The sequence below is a fragment of the Lithobates pipiens genome, unplaced genomic scaffold (genome assembly GCF_037356315.1).
Source record: "Lithobates pipiens isolate NorthernLeopardFrog02 unplaced genomic scaffold, aLitPip1_a1.2 Scaffold_19, whole genome shotgun sequence".
Taxonomy (NCBI): domain Eukaryota; kingdom Metazoa; phylum Chordata; class Amphibia; order Anura; family Ranidae; genus Lithobates; species Lithobates pipiens.
Genome location: NW_027507764.1, coordinates 68,818,749 through 68,838,424, shown reverse-complemented (window position 1 = coordinate 68,838,424; position 19,676 = coordinate 68,818,749). Strand labels below are relative to the sequence as shown.

Here is a 19,676-nt window from a genome sequence, read left to right as displayed (position 1 = left end):
ATGCACCCCATCATCCAAAATCCCATTATCTCATCAACAGTAAAAAATAGAATTTGATTGAATTCATACTAAATTAAAATTTAATTTATAGTAACAATTCAATAAAATTATATATATATATTTTTAAGATGTATTGTGATTATCTTGTATGGTCCTATAGATGGTGATGTCTTTTTTGAGTTTTGAGTATATGCATCAAAAGGTCACATGGATCATGCCTATTTCGGCAAGCAGCCGCCTTGTAATTTTCCCCTTTAATTAACTAATTTTGATGTCAAACACTATGTAGTGCCGAACCTCAACAGTAACTGGTTCTAGGGGTTCTAACCAGTATTAATATTGACATCAAATTTCGATTTAGTTTTAGTTATAGTCTTTTGACTAAAATGCCATTTTAGTTTTAGTTGTATTTTAGTCATCTTGAGTTGTTTTCGTTTTTGTCGTATTTTAGTTAACTAAAATCTCCAGTACATTTTAGTTTAGATAAATTTAGTTACATTTTAATGCATTATTTCTTTAGAACTGCCAAACATTATATACTCCTGGAGTAAAAATCTAATAACATGTTCATTATTTATGGTATTATAGTGGATGTAAACCCGATGTCATCCTTTCTAAACTACTGCCATAGGGGTTATCTATATGGATATACATGCTTCCTACATGTATCTTTACCTGTCAAATGTCTCCCCTCTGTCTGCTATGAGACCCGAAAAACTACAGATTCTGTGGGTGGGTCTGTTGTCTGGAGCTCGGTGGGTGGAGGTGTGATGTCAGTAGACTCCCCTCCCACCTCTACACTCCCCTTGTCAATATGCATTTTCTCCTGTGTATTTCTAACACTGAACTTCTGCTGATCACTAACATCCAGTGAAAAGACAGGAAAGTTCCCATATGACTTCAGCATGCCCAATCATGCTGAGGTGTGGAACAGCAAATTCTGGCACAGCAGCAGAAGAAAGGAGTGGGAGGGAATTAAAAAATAATGCATGTCTTAGGCTAGTGCACGAGATATGTAAATCACCTGTCACTCACAGCAATGGGGAGGATTTGACAAAGTTTTTCTCTGTTTGTCAAGATTTATCTAACTGAACAATAAAAGAGGATTGCTCAGGGCTGGATTAACTCTTTGTGGCAAGACTGGGCTCAAAAGATAGGAAATCTTATATACTCTACATCAGCCTTTCTCAACATTTTCAACACAGAGGAACCCTTGAAATAGTTCTCCGGTCTCAGGTAACCCCTGCTAAAAATTAGAAAGCTACATCTCATGATACATTAGTGTGATGGTCAGTGGGAAAAATGGTCTTTACACTTGTGGTCATTGGGAATAATTACCTCCTTACAGATAGCTAAAAAGATCAATGGTGTGAGTGGGAACTTATCTGAGAGGCAGAATTGCCCAGTGCTGAAGGAACCCCTAGCAACCTCTGGAGGAACCCTAGGGTTCCACGGAACTCTGGTTGAGAATGACTGCTCTACATTATGACATCAAAAACCACTTTAGGGTTTGAACATGCACTACAGACAAAGATTTAGCCGTTGTGATCTAAATTCAATTTTGTTTTAGTTATAGTCTTTTGACTTAAATGCCATTTTAGTTTTAGCCGTATTTTGGTCTTTTAACTAAAATGTCATTTTAGTTTTAGTCGCATTTTAGTCATCTGAATTGTTTTTGTTTTAGTCGCATTTTAGTCATCTGAATTGTTTTTGTTTTAGTCGCATTTTAGTATTAATTTAGTTGACAAAAATATTTTAGTTGACGAAATTAACACTGGTTCTAACTCTTCTCTATCCAAAACTTGAGAAAAAAGTTTTGGCTGGTGTTACACCTTCATTCTGTATGTAGTGGATCTACCCTCTTATGCTTCCGTGCTTCTAATGCACTGATTATTCTAAAAACAAAATATATTTCATTTTTTAACTAATAATTTTTCAATAGAGCAAAATGTAGCAGAGGATGGTTACAATTTTAATAAATGTTATTATTTGAATGCCAAGCTGTAACATCTATTGGAGAACAAGCCAAAACAAGCTGCATCCTTGGAGTAGTGACTTTGTGTTCTAGTAAGTAATCCTTTGTAAATAAGCATTGGAATTCCTACAGGAAATTCCCTCTGGAATAAAAACAAATTCTTTGGATTCTATGCATTTTTAGACCCGAGATGATACTGTTATAGTTCTAGAAGCAGATAACATTTCCCTTAGGGTGGACATGGACAGGCGGCTAAAAAATGAGCATTGAGGCATCTGCCTGACTTTGAATGATTTATGAGCCAAAAAGAGAGTGTGCAGTGTTGATTTTACCCAGACTAGTTCCGAGGATCAGAACTACACATCATGGCACTGCTTCATGGCCTGACGTATATTACACACACTATTTGGCCCAAAGTTTGGTTATACCTGACCATCACTCCTATATGAGATTATTGGACATCCCATTCCAACACCATGGCCATTAAAATAAAGCCTTTCCACAAGTACCGGGACAGGGTCGTCCAGCACCCAGGGCAAGGATGCAGACCTGAGCCCTCTTCCAAATGCATGTCATAGAAAGGGTTACCACTATGTGCCTATTCTTTGCCCCCTTGTCCATTGTTGGCATAGAGGGCGCAATGCCCCTGCATGGCCAATCACTTGCTTTCTTGTGGCCAAAAGGTAGTTTTTGTGTCAGCTGTGGGTGGATGGGGTGGAGAGTGGGTATGTTGGAGCATGGGGTGACAGCTTTAGCTGTCAGAGCAGATGTGAAACTGCAACCTCTGGTTACTAGCCACTGATTTGGAGCTTTTGTGAGGTGAGGGGGTACCCCCCTCTACCGTTGCGCCCTGGGTTGCTTCCCCTCCTGCTCAACCCGTGCCCCTTTGCAACTATAAGAACATTCACTCTTCTGGGAGAGCTTCCCACAAGATGGAATGTATGTGGGAGTTTTTGTCTATTCAGCCAAAAAGAACATTTGTGAAGTCAGGTACAGCAATGATGTTGGAGAAGACATGGCTCACATTCAGCCTTCCAATTCCCCCAAAGGGTGTTCATTAGTGTTGAGGCCAGGACACTTGAGTTCCTCCACACCATACGTGTCAAGCCATGCCATTATGGATCTGGCTTTGTGAACTGGCACACAGTCATGCAGGAATAGAAAAGGGCCTTCAGCAAACTGTTAACATGAGGTTGAAAGTGCAGAACTTTTTAAATGTCTTTTAAGCTGTATTACTAGCAGTACCCTTCACTGGACTGAGGGGTGTTGACATGGCCACATAGTGGTGTGATGATCAGGTGTCTGAAACTTTTGGCCATATAGTGTATTTTGGTAATCAAAGAGTGTGGCGCCGCTCAAGCCGATAGGTAATCACTTCCCTGAACCCACTGCCAGACAGGGTGCCCGCGTATCCAAGTACCACTACAGAAAGCAAATTTATGTCATTAGAAAGGCTCGCCGCTCTCTGGTTCAGCCATGTAGACAAGAGTGAAAGGCAGCCTCAGCTTGCATGTCTCTGCATGATGCACCCCCCCCCCCCCCACCCATCAGGGCTTAGTCATAGGGCTAATGACTAAGCTCTGGTGGGCGAAGTGAAACACGTCATGGTTTTGGCGAAGACATGCAAGCTGAGGTCGCCTTTCACTTGTACCTGTGTTTGTGCTGGGAGTGCACTGCACAGCGAGCTCCCAACATGGATATTGGGCTCTCACTGAAATCCTTGAGACCTGTATTAATGATCGGGAACCAGGAGACCCAGTTCCCAGTCACTGATCGCTGTGATAACCTTTGATTGGCTATCACACTGATCAGTCACTGTGTATCTTGCCTGTCATGGATCCGCAGTAATGTCTGTCTGTCAGCTTACCTCTCCATGTGTTCAGCTTAAGAGACCAGCCGCCCTTCACCTGGCTGCTTAATTACTCTCTCCTCAAAGCATGGCTCCACCCCAGCCCCTATCAGGGAACACTATATAAACCTGTGGACTGCAAGCTAGCCCTGCTGATCAATATTGTGTCTTTGGCTTCCGTCTGCTCCTTGCTGTGTGTTCTAACTCTGATTCTCATTACCGATCTTGGCTTGTTCTTGACTGTGCTTGTCTGTTTCATATTCCGACCTTGGCGTGTTCCTTGACTATCCTTACCTGCTTATTGCCCCAACTTTTGGCTACCTCCTGACTATCCTTTGTTGTCGCAGTCTGCTGCTTCCTCTGTAACCTTCCTGTAGTGTACCGTTAGCGTGAGCTAGGAGGCCCTAGGGGGTCACGACCTGGAGCCAGACTGCAGCTAAATCCATCCCCACCACTAGGGGCCTCTGGTGAACACCCGCTGGCTCTTATATTCTGTGCTCTGGGAAATCTCATGCTCTAGCTCCCAGTGTGATCCGTGTTGGTGCTCCAGAATACCTTCTCTCCTGAATCACTTAGAGCTCCATCCGCAGCAGTCAGACCTATGGTCCACTACCTTGCGGTGCACTCCGGACCCCAACGGGGTGCATGATGCATCTGTCACCTGAACTCAGGTGACATGACATTACCTTATATCTTTTTCTCCTTGATAGAGGAGAAAAATGTAAACCACAAAGTTTATGTAAGTGTGTGTAAAAAATATATATATTAAAAAAAAAAGACGAAATAGATTGATCATTATAGTTTACCTGGATACACCAAGTAGTTGAGATGATATGTACAGTTTTACTAACGCATGTCAAAGTTGCAAAACTAGGTTCAGGTGTTAGGATTTACCCTCCGTCATGAAAGGGTTAACAAGCCAAAAAGGAACAAATAAGAGAAGTTAATGGTTAGGGTTTAAATACACTTTAACAGTAAGATGTTAATTTCTAGGACTTACGGTTTCGACAAGGAGAGTATTCTGCGTATGAGCTGAAATTCTGAATGGCAATGTAGCAGGTCCCAACCGGGTCCCGTTCACTGGTTTCTTTTACGCTTCGCCAGTGGTATAAAGGTGCACAGGCCTAGACACAGGAAGACAGATGTTATTTTGGAGACTGCTTCTAAATCTATCCCATCTATAGGACAACACAGAAACCTGAACCAACGTGTTTGCAGACCAGGGTTCATATAAATACATATCAAACCAACCAAAAGAAACCCCAAACAAATGTTTGCACAAAAATTATTCTCAAAATAATGGAAAAATTCTTTATTACAAAACACAATCAATATGTACAATATATAACACAAACAGTAAAGAAGCATGCCACAAATATAATCCACAAGACAAAATAACTTAAAAACACCCTAAACCCTAAAAACATACCACCAGTCCTCAATAACAAAATATATGCTGTGTACAATTACTAGGCAACTCCTAATGAGCCAGTTCCTGAGCGGAGTACATTCCACATATAAGAACATGCCTATCCCTGTGGGTCCCAGTCGCATGGCATGCTCTGGCTATAATTATGCCCTTAGTCTTCTATAGCTCTCTCAGAGGTTTTTCTCTTACTTCGTGTCGAGATAACAGTGGTGGGGACAGAAAGTTAGTGAGATTTCACCAATCAGATCCACACAAGAAAACTCTCTATCCCAAACTTAAAGTGGAACTAAATCTAAAATGTAAAAATTGTGAGCAAGCAGAAGAGATATACTAAGGTCTCTTCAGCAAAAAGGGGAAGCTCCGCTTGTCTGCCCCCCCCCCTCGGTGCCACATTTGGCACCTTGTGGGGGGGGGGTGGGGAGCGGGTACCTGGTTTTGAGAGGTACCCACTCCCACTTCCTGCGAACTCAACCAAAAGTTGGACCCTCGCCGCAGGATCCCTGGAGAGGTAAGTGCCCTAATAGTAAAACTCAGCAGCTACAGTATTTGTAGCTGCTGACTTTTAATTTTTTGGTAAGGGGGCTGGAGCTCCTCTTTAAATATAAACTGGTCTGAAAATTCGCAGCTCAGCATGCATTCCTGGCACATTCTGGCTGTGCTGGAATGACAGACTCAATTGACAGATGCCAATTAAAAAGCTAAGAGCCCGGCATCAAGATGTAGCCCCATAAGAAGATGACCGGCGAGGGATCTTACCATCACTGGAGGGTGGAGGTGAGTATTTATGGAGCTTTATTCCATTTTAAATTGAAGGCAAAACTTTTGTTTTAGCAGTCTGTGTCCCAGTTAGGGAGATTCACCCTCTCTAAGCCCTTGTACACACGGTCGGAGAATCCGTCGGAATGTGTCCTATCGGACCGTGTTGTCGGATAATCCGACTGTGTGTGGTATGCATCAGACTGATTCCGTCAGAATATCCGTCGGACCCAATTTTCCAACTTGTTGGAAATATTTTCTGACAAACTGGTTCGATCGGACATACTCCGATCATGTGTAGAGAATTTTGATCGGACCAAGTGCCACGCATGTTCAGATCAAATTCCTACATCAAAGCTATTGGCTAATAGCCTGAACGTAGTCCCATCGTAACGAAATTACGTCATCACGTTATGAATGATCGGATTTTTCGACAACTTAGTCCGACCGTGTGTATGCAACAGTTTCGGACAAGATCCGACGAACAAAATCCGACGGACAAAATCCGACGGATTTGGTTGTCGAAATCTCTGACCGTGTGTACAGAGGCTTACTGTCCTGGAGATCGTTATCATCAATAGTAAAAGTGAAAGAAAATCACAAATTTTGAGTGATCACCAGAATAGGAATAGAAGTGCTGCCAGTGGTGACCCTGGTGATTACCAAGGTTGTTCCTTCTTTTGAAGCGATTTCCTCTCACTTCCTGTTGTGACTAAGGGACAGGAAGTGAAATCCCTGCAGTGGGAAAAAACCCTTCCCTTACTCTATTACTAGTCCCACTTTAAAAAATGGTATTCAACCCACCAATCGCCCCTCCCCTCTCCTAGCAGTGGCATGTGAGCCATTGATCGCCAAGCCATTGGGACCCAACTAGCTACCTGACGAAAAGTGGTGCGCTGAGCTACACATCCTAAATGCCTTTCATACACTGTTAATCCCAATAGAGACTGCTCCTACTTAGCAACCTACCATCCAACCACACTATTAAAGGGACAGTGCTCCACCGAAAGAAGGGCCCCATCAAAAGCTGGCCAACCTTAATTACTAGGCGCCAGGTACTTTTTACCACCTCCACGGATACCCTCATACTAGGAATGCTTACACCCACCACCTGCTGTAAGGGTTGTTTGCACAAGGTGTACAATGGGACCCCTTTTTGATTCTTCTGAATTGGTTGTTGGTCTGGCTACAACAAAAGTGTCAGCTAGTAGTTAATTAACCATTTCACCTTTCATAGCATCCTTAAGTCTGTATAATTACATAGCAGAAATAAAGAATGGGAGGAGGGGCCTCAATAGAGAGCCCTCTAATGGTGGACAACAATTGTCCAGTACCTCATCCTATGATAAGACTACACAAAAAAAAACCTAGCATGCTAGATTGATTACTTTAACAATACCAATTGGGAAAAATATCAAAAAGATTTTATTGTACAAAGGTAAAATGTATAAACATAAAAGTATATGATTATACCACAGACATAAACAACAGCTCTCTGTATTTCCCTCATCAACCCCACTGCAGTCGGGGGATGAGTGGCTCGCTATCGCATGCATAATTTACATGTTTATTGATTTACTCTCTGTTTGTTGGCACTGCCTTAATACATTAATTTAGTTATCTCTAAGGTGTTTGTGGCCTTATTTGTGTGCATTCTTATGCCGTATACACACAATCGGAATTTCCAACGGGAAATGTTCGACGTGAGCTTGTTGTCGGAAAGTCCGACCGTATGTATGCTACATTGAACATTTGCTGTCGGAATTTCCGCACACAAATGTTTGAGAGTAGGTTCTCAACAAAACTTGTTGTCGGAAAGTCCGATCATGTGTACACAAGTCCGTTGCACCAAAGTTCACACATGCTTTGAATCAAGCAGAAGGAGCCGCACTTTCTATTAAACTTCCTTTTTATAGTCCCATCGTACGTGTTGTATGTCACCACGTTTGTGACGTTCGGAATTTCTGACATTTGTGTGACCGTGTGTATGCAAGACAAGTTTGAGCCAACATCTTTTGGGAAAAAAAAACACAGTTTTGTTGTCGGAAAATCTGCTCCCGTGTACGGGGCATTAGAGTGGTAGCTTACCCAGATAGCAAGGATAACTTGCCACAATTTTTGGCAGTTTTGAATTGTAAGACTGTTAACTTTCCACACTTCTTCAATGGCAAGTTGTACACTTGCAGAGCACTTGATTCACAAGTTCTAGCTGACACTTTTCCAATTTGTAGCAAATTTGTGTTGCAAGTTTCTAGCAAGCCAAAAGTTGCAGTGGTAAGTCTACAGCAAGAGCTCTGCAAGTCTACAGCATTAAAATGCAGCCACAGTGACCCCTGTGGTGGGATGACTACTGCACAATATAACTGAACCAGAACTTGCAGCAGATTTGCAGAACATTTGCAAGGAAAGTTGATCTGGAGTCATGCATGGCCGACTTGCTGCAATTGTGAAGCCTGACAAGTCTAGCAATAGCTTAGCACGTCATTATTTATACTTACAGCACAATTGCTTGCTATCTGGGTAATAACCCTGAAGTCCACAGGTATAAACAGCTTTAGTATATGGCCGAGTGTGTCAGTCGGGACCAAGCAGTTAGGAGAGCAGAACAGAAGACCTATCATCCCCAGCAGCTCTAGTGGGGGGTACGCACTATATACACTATAAGTGTCAATCCAGTATACTATTTTCATAGATGGTTCTTTATTTGGTTCTGGGACTCCCATCATAACCTATACAGTTGTTTTGACTTGTAAAGACAAAAATTACCTAGCTGTCTTTTCTTGTCATACAACAATGAATCGCTGTCAGATTATTTCCACCAGTGAGGTTTATACCACAAAATAAAAAAATGTATTTAAAAACATAACAGTTTGAAAATATCCAAAACTAAAACTATTTGCCATAGCTGTCAGATTCCATTCACCCTGCTCTGCTGAGCTTGAGATGGTAAACAGTTCTGTTTTCTAGCAACACAAAAATCACCAAAATATCACAAGAGGAAACTCCTGCAGAGATGGCACCTCTCCTACAATCAGAGTTTACAGCGATGACGTCAACATCCAGGACCGATGACAGAGCCTACCAACTGCCAATCTCCAGTGTACAGGTATACTGCTCTATTCCTTCCATAACTCAAATACAAGTCACAACAACCCAAAAGAACCCAACTGCATACTGAATCTATTGCATTCTGATGACCAAAATGGACAGGTATTACACCAATGCATGCTATTGATCAGTCCTGTGTTTGATTAGACCTAACAAAGCAATCAACTTTCTTAAAATATCCTTACTAGGTCATGTTGTTTAAAGCATATTCCACTTTTTTTAAAACAAAACCATAAATACATCCTTTTTGCAAAAAGAAAAAATGTGCATTAATAAATTTTTTGCATTGGAGAAACTGCAACCAGAACAGCTAATACAAGCCCCAGGTCATTTTGGCAAGAGACAAATCACAGACGCTAACACATTTTGAGGATGTCCCCTCGAGCTGAATGTTTGCTATCCCATTGCATCCTATATACTAAAACTATGGAAAGACCACACAGCGAAGCCCCTATTCATTGCTTCTCTTTGTAGTTTTCATAACAGTCTAATTTAAAGGTCCACTTTTCGAGGATCGGCCCCTTACTCCGATCTGTGATCAGCCAAGTCTCATTGACTGGTGGCGGGAGGAGGTTAATGTGTGTTGAAGTTAAAGCAAAGCTAAATGAGCCTTAGCCCTTGTACATATAAAATAACATTTTCCAACAACATGATCTGATCGGACCTTGTCCGATCATTTGTAGAGAATTCCGATCGGACAAAGTGCTCAGATCAAATTACGAGACCAAAGCTATTGGCTACTAGCCCGAACGTAGTCCCGTCGTAACGTACTAACGTCATCACATTCCGAACGATCGGATTTTCCGACCACTTTGTCCGACAGTGTGTATGCAACACCAGTTTCGGACAAGATCCGTCGGAAAAAATCACAAGAGGAAACTCCTGCAGAGATGGCACCTCTCCTACAATCAGAGTTTACAGCGATGACGTCAACATCCAGGACCGATGACAGAGCCTACCAACTGCCAATCTCCAGTGTACAGGTATACTGCTCTATTCCTTCCATAACTCAAATACAAGTCACAACAACCCAAAAGAACCCAACTGCATACTGAATCTATTGCATTCTGATGACCAAAATGGACAGGTATTACACCAATGCATGCTATTGATCAGTCCTGTGTTTGATTAGACCTAACAAAGCAATCAACTTTCTTAAAATATCCTTACTAGGTCATGTTGTTTAAAGCATATTCCACTTTTTTTAAAACAAAACCATAAATACATCCTTTTTGCAAAAAGAAAAAATGTGCATTAATACATTTTTTGCATTGGAGAAACTGCAACCAGAACAGCTAATACAAGCCCCAGGTCATTTTGGCAAGAGACAAATCACAGACGCTAACACATTTTGAGGATGTCCCCTCGAGCTGAATGTTTGCTATCCCATTGCATCCTATATACTAAAACTATGGAAAGACCACACAGCGAAGCCCCTATTCATTGCTTCTCTTTGTAGTTTTCATAACAGTCTAATTTAAAGGTCCACTTTTCGAGGATCGGCCCCTTACTCCGATCTGTGATCAGCCAAGTCTCATTGACTGGTGGCGGGAGGAGGTTAATGTGTGTTGAAGTTAAAGCAAAGCTAAATGAGCCTTAGCCCTTGTACATATAAAATAACATTTTCCAACAACATGATCTGATCGGACCTTGTCCGATCATTTGTAGAGAATTCCGATCGGACAAAGTGCTCAGATCAAATTACGAGACCAAAGCTATTGGCTACTAGCCCGAACGTAGTCCCGTCGTAACGTACTAACGTCATCACATTCCGAACGATCGGATTTTCCGACCACTTTGTCCGACAGTGTGTATGCAACACCAGTTTCGGACAAGATCCGTCGGAAAAAATCCGTTGGATTTTGTTGTCGGAATGTCTGACCGTGTGTACAAGGGCTTAAAGAGCATTATCACCTAATATTTAAATTTTGTGTTGGTATTGTCAAGATTGATCGCATTCTGGCTTCTTTTATCTTTTCTGGGATTCAACTGGTGAGATGTCCTAGCTCAAATGTTGCGGCTACTACCAGGCCTAATGAAATCAGACTCTTGATTCTTTTTAACGACTGCAGGAACTACCCTGTTTCCCCTAAAATAAGACATAGCGTGATTGTCGGTGTTGGCTGCAATATAAGCCCTACCACCCAAATAAGCCCTACTCTGTTTCCTCAAAAATAAGCCCTACCATGAAAAGAAGACCTACAAGGACTTTAACTAGGGCTTATTTGGGGGGTAGGGCTTTTATTGCAGCTATCACCGACAATCACACTAGGTCTTATTTTAGGGGAAACAGGGTAGCAGTAGTTTCTGCTTCTAACAATTTCTGGTCTTATGGAACAAGTAGTAACTACTGTCAAGAAATCTTGCCAGTCATCAAGAAATAGAGGAAGATCTTGTCTAAAATGAATGAATAATTAGTTTGACTGGAGATAAACTACAACTAGTTTTGGACAGAGTATGGAAGGGCTAAAACCCCTGCTAGATAATATTTGCCCTGTCTGTGTACCATTGGGGATTTTTTTTTTTTAGATAGCCGACCCTGGAACAGGTAGTTGGAAGATCTCTTAAATTTCCCCTGACCTACATTAATAGGTTTGCCTAATTATACAGAAAACGTTAAAGGAGAAGTACAGCCAAAGCTCATTTAGCTGTACTATCTCCTGTGGGTCACAGGAGTGCAGTTCGTAATGCACTCCTGAGACCCGTTTTCAACTGAAGTCCACTGTCGGCTGATGTCACAGAACCAGTCCAGGCTTGGGAAGGAGTGTGTCTATTTGAGCCGCTGAGAGCCTGAGTTGGCCAATCCCAGGGGGGGTTAGAGCAGAGAGCTGCTGGCTGACAGTTCTCAGCTCTCTGCTCAGGGAGGAGCCCTGAGAACCAAGCGTTTGGCAGTGTTTGATCGCTCATTTCTCAGTGGTAGAGCCACCTAAGTAAGTATAATTAACCGGTTCCCGACCGGTGTACGCCGATGAATGGCTGGGCAAATGGGCGTACCTCCTGTACGTCCCTTTAAATTTGCCGTCACGCCATGCCATAGCGTGCGCGCCGTCGGCCAGGACCTTCGTGAGTCGGGTCGCGGGTCCCGCGGACTCGATGTCCACGGGGATACCCGCGATTGTCTCATGAAGAGGAGGAACAGGGCGATGCTAATGTAAACAAGCATCTCCCAATTCTGCCTAGTGACAGTGTCACTGATCATAGCTCCCTGTGATCGGGAGCTATGATCAGTGATGTGTCACAGCTAGCCCATCCCCCTTACAGTTAGAAACACTCCCCAGGACACACTTAACCCCTGCAGTGCTATCCAGTGTTAACCCCTTCACAGTCACATTTACACAGTAATCAATGCAATTTTAATCGCACTGATTGCTGTATAAATGTGAATGATCCCAAAATCTCGCCAAAATTGTCTGATGTGTCCGCCATAATGTGGCAGTCACGATAAAAATTGCTGATAGCCGCCATTGCTAGTATACATTTTTTTTTATAAAAATACCATAAAATTATCCCCTATTTTGTAGACGCTATAACTTTTGTGCATTTTTGCGATTTTTGTTACCAGAAATATGTAGAAGAATACAGATCGGCCTAAACTGAGCAAAAAAATGTTTTTTTGGGGGGGTATGTATTATAGCAAAAAGCAAAAAATAATGCTTTTTTTTCAAAAATTTTTTCTTTATAGCGCAACAAATAAAAACCGCAGGGGTGATCAAATACCACCAAAAGAAAGCTCTATTTGTGGGAAAAAAAAGATGTCAATTTTGTTTGGGGGCCACGTCGCACGACCGCGCAATTGTCAGTTAACCTCCCTGGCGGTATGATTATTTCAGATTTTAGGTGCTGAAAGTGGTACAATTATTTTGCATGGAAATTTGGTGTTTTATATTGTAGGCCTGTAATTCTTAGGAATAACTCACTAAAATCTGTCCAAACCAGAGTCTAGTAGACATCCCGAGTATCATAAAGTTTGAAAAATGAAATCATAAATTATAATATAATAAATAATTATAAATAATTATACCAAATAATAATATAATAATAATAAAAATGATTCAATAATGTAATCAAATCAAAAACACTGAAATTTTGCTCACTTGCAGAATTGTCACTGTCATTACTTTTCAGTATTTGATGACGGATCTCCCCACAAATCACTATTGCTCAATTCTGCAAGTGATTCTAATTTATTATCACTGTTTTCTAGCTGGTCTAAAACCATTTTTGATGTAAAGGGACAGTTTTGGTTGCTATGGACAATCTCCAGTTTCCAGGCATAAAGAACAGTTTTTATAATATAAAACTGCATGCAGGACACTGGAGAAACCAATAGTGACAAAAGGGATGTGAAATAATTACATACAGCAATGTAATCTGTATGATTACATTATGCTGTATGTAAGGTGTGTGTTTTACTTTTTGAATTTGGCGCCGTTCTCTGTCCCCGTGCGTCGCAACGCTCGCAGGGAACCAAGCCGGCGATGTGATGAATCGAGCGGAGGATGAGCCGCTCACACTGCGGGGGGGGGACATCGCTGGATCCAGGGGAAAAGGTAAGTAAACTCATCCTGGATCCAGCGATGGGATCCCGAGTCTGGCTCGGGGTTACCGCTTTTGGGTCTGAATTTTCACCCCGAGCCAGACTCGGGAATACCGCCAGGGGGGGTTAAAGTGACGCAGTGCCGAATCTCAAAAAGTGCTCTGGTCTTTGGCCAGCAAAATGGTCCGGAGCTTAAGTGGTTTAAAAATAAAAAATAAAAACATACTTCTCTTTTAACATTTTTTTAAACTTGTTTTTTGGCCAATAAGAAATTCACAAAAATCTATACCTAAAAAATGACACAATAAAATGTATATGTCCGTTTCTTCCTTATAAATACTGCAACCACTTCTCAAAGAAAAACAGGATTCATCTAGCAGGAGGAGGAAGTTTTAACAAATGACCTTTTATTGACGTATTATACAATGTACACTGTCACTGTGACAACATGCTACTGCTGAATGTAACGAGCTGCGGTCTTTCTGAAAGACGTTTAGGAAGGAGCTCAAATAGCTGCAGACATATTTCCAAATATCTAGATGCCACAATATAAGACAAGGACCTCACTAATTGGTCCCTGATGGATGTCGTTGGTCAGAACTGTCTAGTGGTAGTATGATTGTGGTATGGGATGAAGGCTTGCACCAGAAGAGTTTCTGAGCCATAGGAAATTATAGTATATAGTCTCCTAGACATATACATACTGAAAGACTCAAAGATCTTAAAGAGCCAGCCCAGCCAGAACATACAGAGTTAGTATGATTGAAAGAAGATAAGTCGATCCAGTTCAACCCACAGAGAAAGTCCAAAAAAAAACAATAAAACATGATCCGATTTACTCCAGCGGGGGGGGGCACGGATTCCTTCCTGATCCCGCAAGAGACAATCAGATATTCAACTTTTCCTATAAATATTAGTAATCGGTTATAGTATGTATATTTAGTAAAGAATCCAGGCCTTTTTTTTAAAGCAATCTACTGAGCTGGCCGGAATCAGCTTTTGAGGGAGTCTATTCCACATTTTCACAACTCTTACTGTGAGGAAACCTTTCCAGATTCGGAGGTTAAATCTCTTTTCCCCTCCAGACGTAAAGAGTGCCCCCTTGTCCTCTGTGATGACCTTAAAGTGAATAACTCAACACCAAGTTCACTATATGGACCACTTATGCGTTTATACATGCTGACCATATCCCTCCTTAAAGCGGAGGTCCACCCTAAAATGGACCTCCGCTCATCGGAATCCCCCCCCCCCTCCGGCGCCACAATCGGCACCTTTCAGGGGGGAGGGGGGTGCAGTTACCTGGATAATCCAGGTAACTGCACCCACTTCCGGGCTAGCTCTCTGCGGAACGGGCGTAGGTTACGCCCCCGTTCCGCAAGCGCCCGCCCCCTTCAGCAAGTGCCCCGCTGCCTGCTGGGAAACACACAGCTCCCAGAGGCAGCGGGGACCGTCCGGATTGCGCCGCGCGGCTCGCGCATGCGCAGTAGGGAACCGGGAAATGAAGCCGAAAGGCTCCATTTCCTGATTCCCATACCCAAGATGGCGGCGGGACCCGGCAGCCGAGCGAGCGATCGGCTTCGGGTGCCGACATCGCGGGCGCGCTGGACAGGTAAGTGTCACTATTTAAAAGTCAGCAGCTGCAGTATTTGTAGCTGCTGGCTTTTAAAAAAAAAAAAAAAAAACGCGGAGTCCCGGTGGACTCCCGCTTTAATCTCTTCTCAAGAGAGAATACATTCAGCTAACCTTTCCTCATAGCTGAGCTCCTCCATGCCTGTTATCACTTTGGTTGCCCTTCTCCGCACTTTCTCCGCACTTTCTCCAGTTCCCCGATATCCTTTTTGTAAACTGATATTTCAGTTATTGGTAGAGACTTGAAAGTTAAAGGAGAAGTTTGGGGTATTTAAAAAAACTACTAGCATAGATGTGATGCTGCAGCTGTCCCCCATCAGCTCCAAGCCTGAGAACTGAGCGATCACATGACTGGTGATCATTCAGTTCTTGGTTTTCTCAGAGCAGAGACTGGTGACTGTTGGTCAGCACTGTCCACTCTGCTCCCCCAAGTGCAAACAGGAGTGCTGGGCTGAGGAGGGGGCAGGCGCAGCTGGCTTCAGCTCTCAGCAGCACACTGAGAGTCAGAAACAGCTGTCAATCAGGCAGCTGGGTGGATCCCGACAATACGGCCGGAATCCTTCCAAAGCATGGAGCGGTTCTGTGGTGTCAGCTGACAGCAGGCTTTAGCCCACTATAAGCCAAATCTGGGTCACAGGAGAATAAAAGTAAGTGCAACCCTGTGACCCAGAAGAGAAGTATGACCAAAAAAGCTTTAGCCATATTTCTCTTTTAAACCATATGACAATTTCTTCCATCACTTGGGGGTTGGTGGGATCTTTGTACTGAGTTCCCACATTTTAACAGAAATTAAAAGCTAAAGCTATAATTTACAACCACAAATAAGTAATATTTCAGAACATTGACTTATTTTCCTTGCTCTGTATGGCCACCTCTCAGGTCTCAATGGGAGAAGGCATTCTGAAAGCCACTACTACTATTGTAGTCTCTCTATAGCAAACACTCATAACTGCTAGATCAGCCTTTCTCAACCAGGGTTCCTCCAGAGGTAGCTAGGGGTTCCTTGGGTAATGAGCGGTAGAGGATTAATATTCTGCCTGATAGTGCTTGTGTAGTTCCAGTACCAATGTCACTCAGCAGCACCAAAGACTCGGGACCAGCGATTATCAATATATGTGGGCGCTACACTGACCACCATTCTATCCACTGACCACCTGTGTACCAGGGCAATTTTTCCACTTATTACAAATGTCAGTGGGTTCTTCTCCCACTGACCAACAATATAAGTGATCTATTGTGAATGGTACCCCAACACATTGTACAATAAAGACCATGCACAAGGTATAGCTAGCACCCCGGTGCACTTACTCTACATTGTAAAAAAAAAAAAAAAGGGTCCTGTGCATTTTTCTGTCTGTCGCAGAACGCCAACAGCCCACTAACGAATGGGCTGCCTAATGCAACACATGTTAAAGCGGTGTTCCAGCAATTTTCCAGCAATTTTCAGTCAGCAACCACAAACACTGTAGCTGCTGACTTTTAATAAGGACACTTACCTGTCCAGGGACCCCGTTATGTCACCCCCCCCCCCCCCCCCCCCCGAGTCCAATCCATTCATCAGCTCAGGTACAGGCGCCATCATTGTAACTAAGGGAAACCGGCAGTGGAGCCTGCTGTGCATGCGTGAGTCATATTGCGCTTTCTGAATGGCCCGTCTTCTTCTGGGACACACACGGGTCCCAGAAAGCAGCGGGGTGAAGGAGGAAATGACGCCGTAGGCCGCGGCCGAGGTATTTCAGAAGTACACTCAGGTAAGTAAAAAGAAAAATCATTATCCAAAAACGAGTGATGGAGGGGGGGGGGGTCATTCCTTTAAGAACACGTTGTAAAATAGGAACTCTGCTTTAGGCCGGGTTCACACCGCTGCGATGCGGGAACGCCGCGAATCCGCAGCGTTTTCCCGCATCGCATTACTCCCGCCGGCAGTTCACACTGCCCTATGCGGACGGCTGGGAGTGTCAATGATATGTTAATGACACCCCCAGATCCGTCCGCATATCGCAGTGCGATCTGCCGACTCGCACATGAATCGGATCGCATGGTGTGAACCCCCATGCGATCCGATTCTGTTGCGGACCAAAAAAAGGGTCCCGTGCGAGTTTGCTGCGGGAGCGATGCGAATTCAGCCATACTATCTGTATGGCTGAACTCGCATCGCTACGGAGATCGGATGTGATTTGCACTGCAGTGCGGGTGCGAATCACATCCGGATCTCCCCCCGCAGCAGTGTGAACCCAGCCTTAAAGTGGAACTAAACCCATTGAATTAACAGTTTTAAAAAACAGTAAAATCCCGGGACGTGCCATCACATTGGTGGTGCTCTCAACCAAACTGTCAAACCATCAAATGACTGGTGTCATAACGGATCACATGTGCAGCACCATGGCAGTTGCAGATCAAACAGAGGCCAAGCTTCTTTGGCTGTAAAGGACAGGAGGGTTTATTTCCACTTTAATGCACCACAACTGAATGCAAAGGTGTAAATAGGCCTTCAGGGCTCATTCACACTAGTGGGTGGGGTGGCAAAATCCTGCAGCTGAGCCTTTTTTTTTTACCATCCCTCAGCTGCTACCTCCTTTAGCTACAGAGGTAGCAGCTGAGGGTGTACACATGGTGCAGCTCTGATGCTTTGCTTCATGGCCATGGTAGGAATTATACCCATTGTCATTTTTTCCCCGTTTACTTTTGCTCTGCTCTCTGAAGAGCAATCTGCGCTCAGATATTACTTTATTGAGCATTTGACCGGTGGAGAAGAGGCAATGTATCCCTTCTTCACTACCTGTTTTAACCCCTAAATGTCAGACTACTGTGCGGCAACTGCACACGTTGTGCAAAGTCATTGTAGTGCAGCCCCATTCACTTGAGTGAATTGCGTTCGCTGAGCACGACAGGGGTTATATTTCCTGCAAAGAAGTAAAGCATCACAGCAACAGCATGTATACACCCCCGGCTGCTGCCTTCCCAGCTAAAGGGGGAGCGGTTGAAGGGTGCTAAAAATGCAGCTCAGTTGTGAGGTTTTACTGCCCCCCCCAACCATAAGTGTACACAAACCCTTTCGGTGGGAGTAGCACCCACCAAATGTGACCCATTCAAGTGAATAAAGCCTCGTACACACGATTGGACTTTCCGACGGGAAATGTTCAATGACAGGCTGTTGACGGTAAATCTGACTGTGTGTATGCTTCATCAGACAATTGTTGTCGGATTTTCCGCGGACAAATGTTGGATAGCGGGTTTTAAAATTTTCCGCTGACATATGTCTGTTGTCGGATTTTCCAATTGTGTGCACACAAGTCCGTCGGACAAAAATCCAAAATACAAACACGCATGCTCGGAAGCAAGGACGAGCCTGAAGCGGACGGTCTTGTAAACTAGCGTTCATAATGGAGAATTAACATTCATGATGCGGCAAATTATGAGATCTTGAAATGCAGCGCACAATTCTCTTCTTCTTTAATGGGATAATAATGAAGCTGCTTTGCTGGTGATACTGATGGAGTTATGGCAAACACATTTTCAAAGGTTTTTTTTTTCTAGTGATATCTAGAATAATATTATTATGTTTTTTTATTTTTTTTATTTGGGCAAATTACCACAGCACCATTATCCCGTAGTTTTTAAGATCAAAAATACAACTATGTTGGTGTCGCTTGTCAATTTTACATTGTATTCTTTTTAAATGTAACTGCCTACTCCCAAACTGTCATTTGAAGTAAAACACATAGCCAAGTATTATTCTCCACAATTTTTTTATAGTACATTAAAAAAAGAAAACAAATAAAATTAGACATGCTATCTGCCAATAGAACTTAACCAAAAAGTGCATTCTATGCATTCAAAAATATAGAAAATAAACCAAATCAAATCATTATTCAACCATATTCAAAATAATGTCAAAGCAATAACTCCAAGGCCAATAATAAATAACACGTTATCTCCTCCGATTCCGCAACATGTCTGGTTGACGAATGGCCACTCAGAAACGAACTGAAAAGTGTGAAATAAAAAGCGCAAATCAACACTCACCACACTTCTACCAACATGAAATTAGCAGAAAGAGCCCAAAGGGTGGCGCTAAAGAGCGGAAAAAGAACGTAGTACGTCACTACAGTATGTAAGTAATTGTTGGCCAACAATTGTGTACGTTTGTATGCAAGACAAGTTTGGGCCAACGCCCTTCAGATAAACGTCAACAGTTTTGTTGGCCAACAATTCGATCGTGTGTATGAGGCTTTAGACTGGATACACACGTTACAACTTTTATTGTTAGATTTCCTTTAGATTTCCTTTCAACTATGTAGTACAAGGGCCTGCCTGATTGCATACAAATTGAAAGTGTTTAGGTTTGACCTCATATTATATGGTTTTGGTAAATCTGAAGGAAAAAATCGAA

The 19,676-nt window shown here is 42.9% G+C and overlaps 1 protein-coding gene across 1 annotated transcript in view; it reads right to left on the bottom strand.

Annotated features, from left to right (window-relative positions):
- ITGA8 (integrin subunit alpha 8) overlaps window positions 1–19,676 on the bottom strand; it is a 236,120-nt gene that overhangs the window by 172,451 nt on the left and 43,993 nt on the right. The window contains exon 4 of the mRNA XM_077490849.1: window positions 4,825–4,948. Within this exon, the coding sequence (XP_077346975.1) occupies window positions 4,825–4,948 (124 nt within the window). The remainder of the gene's footprint in view (window positions 1–4,824; window positions 4,949–19,676) is intronic.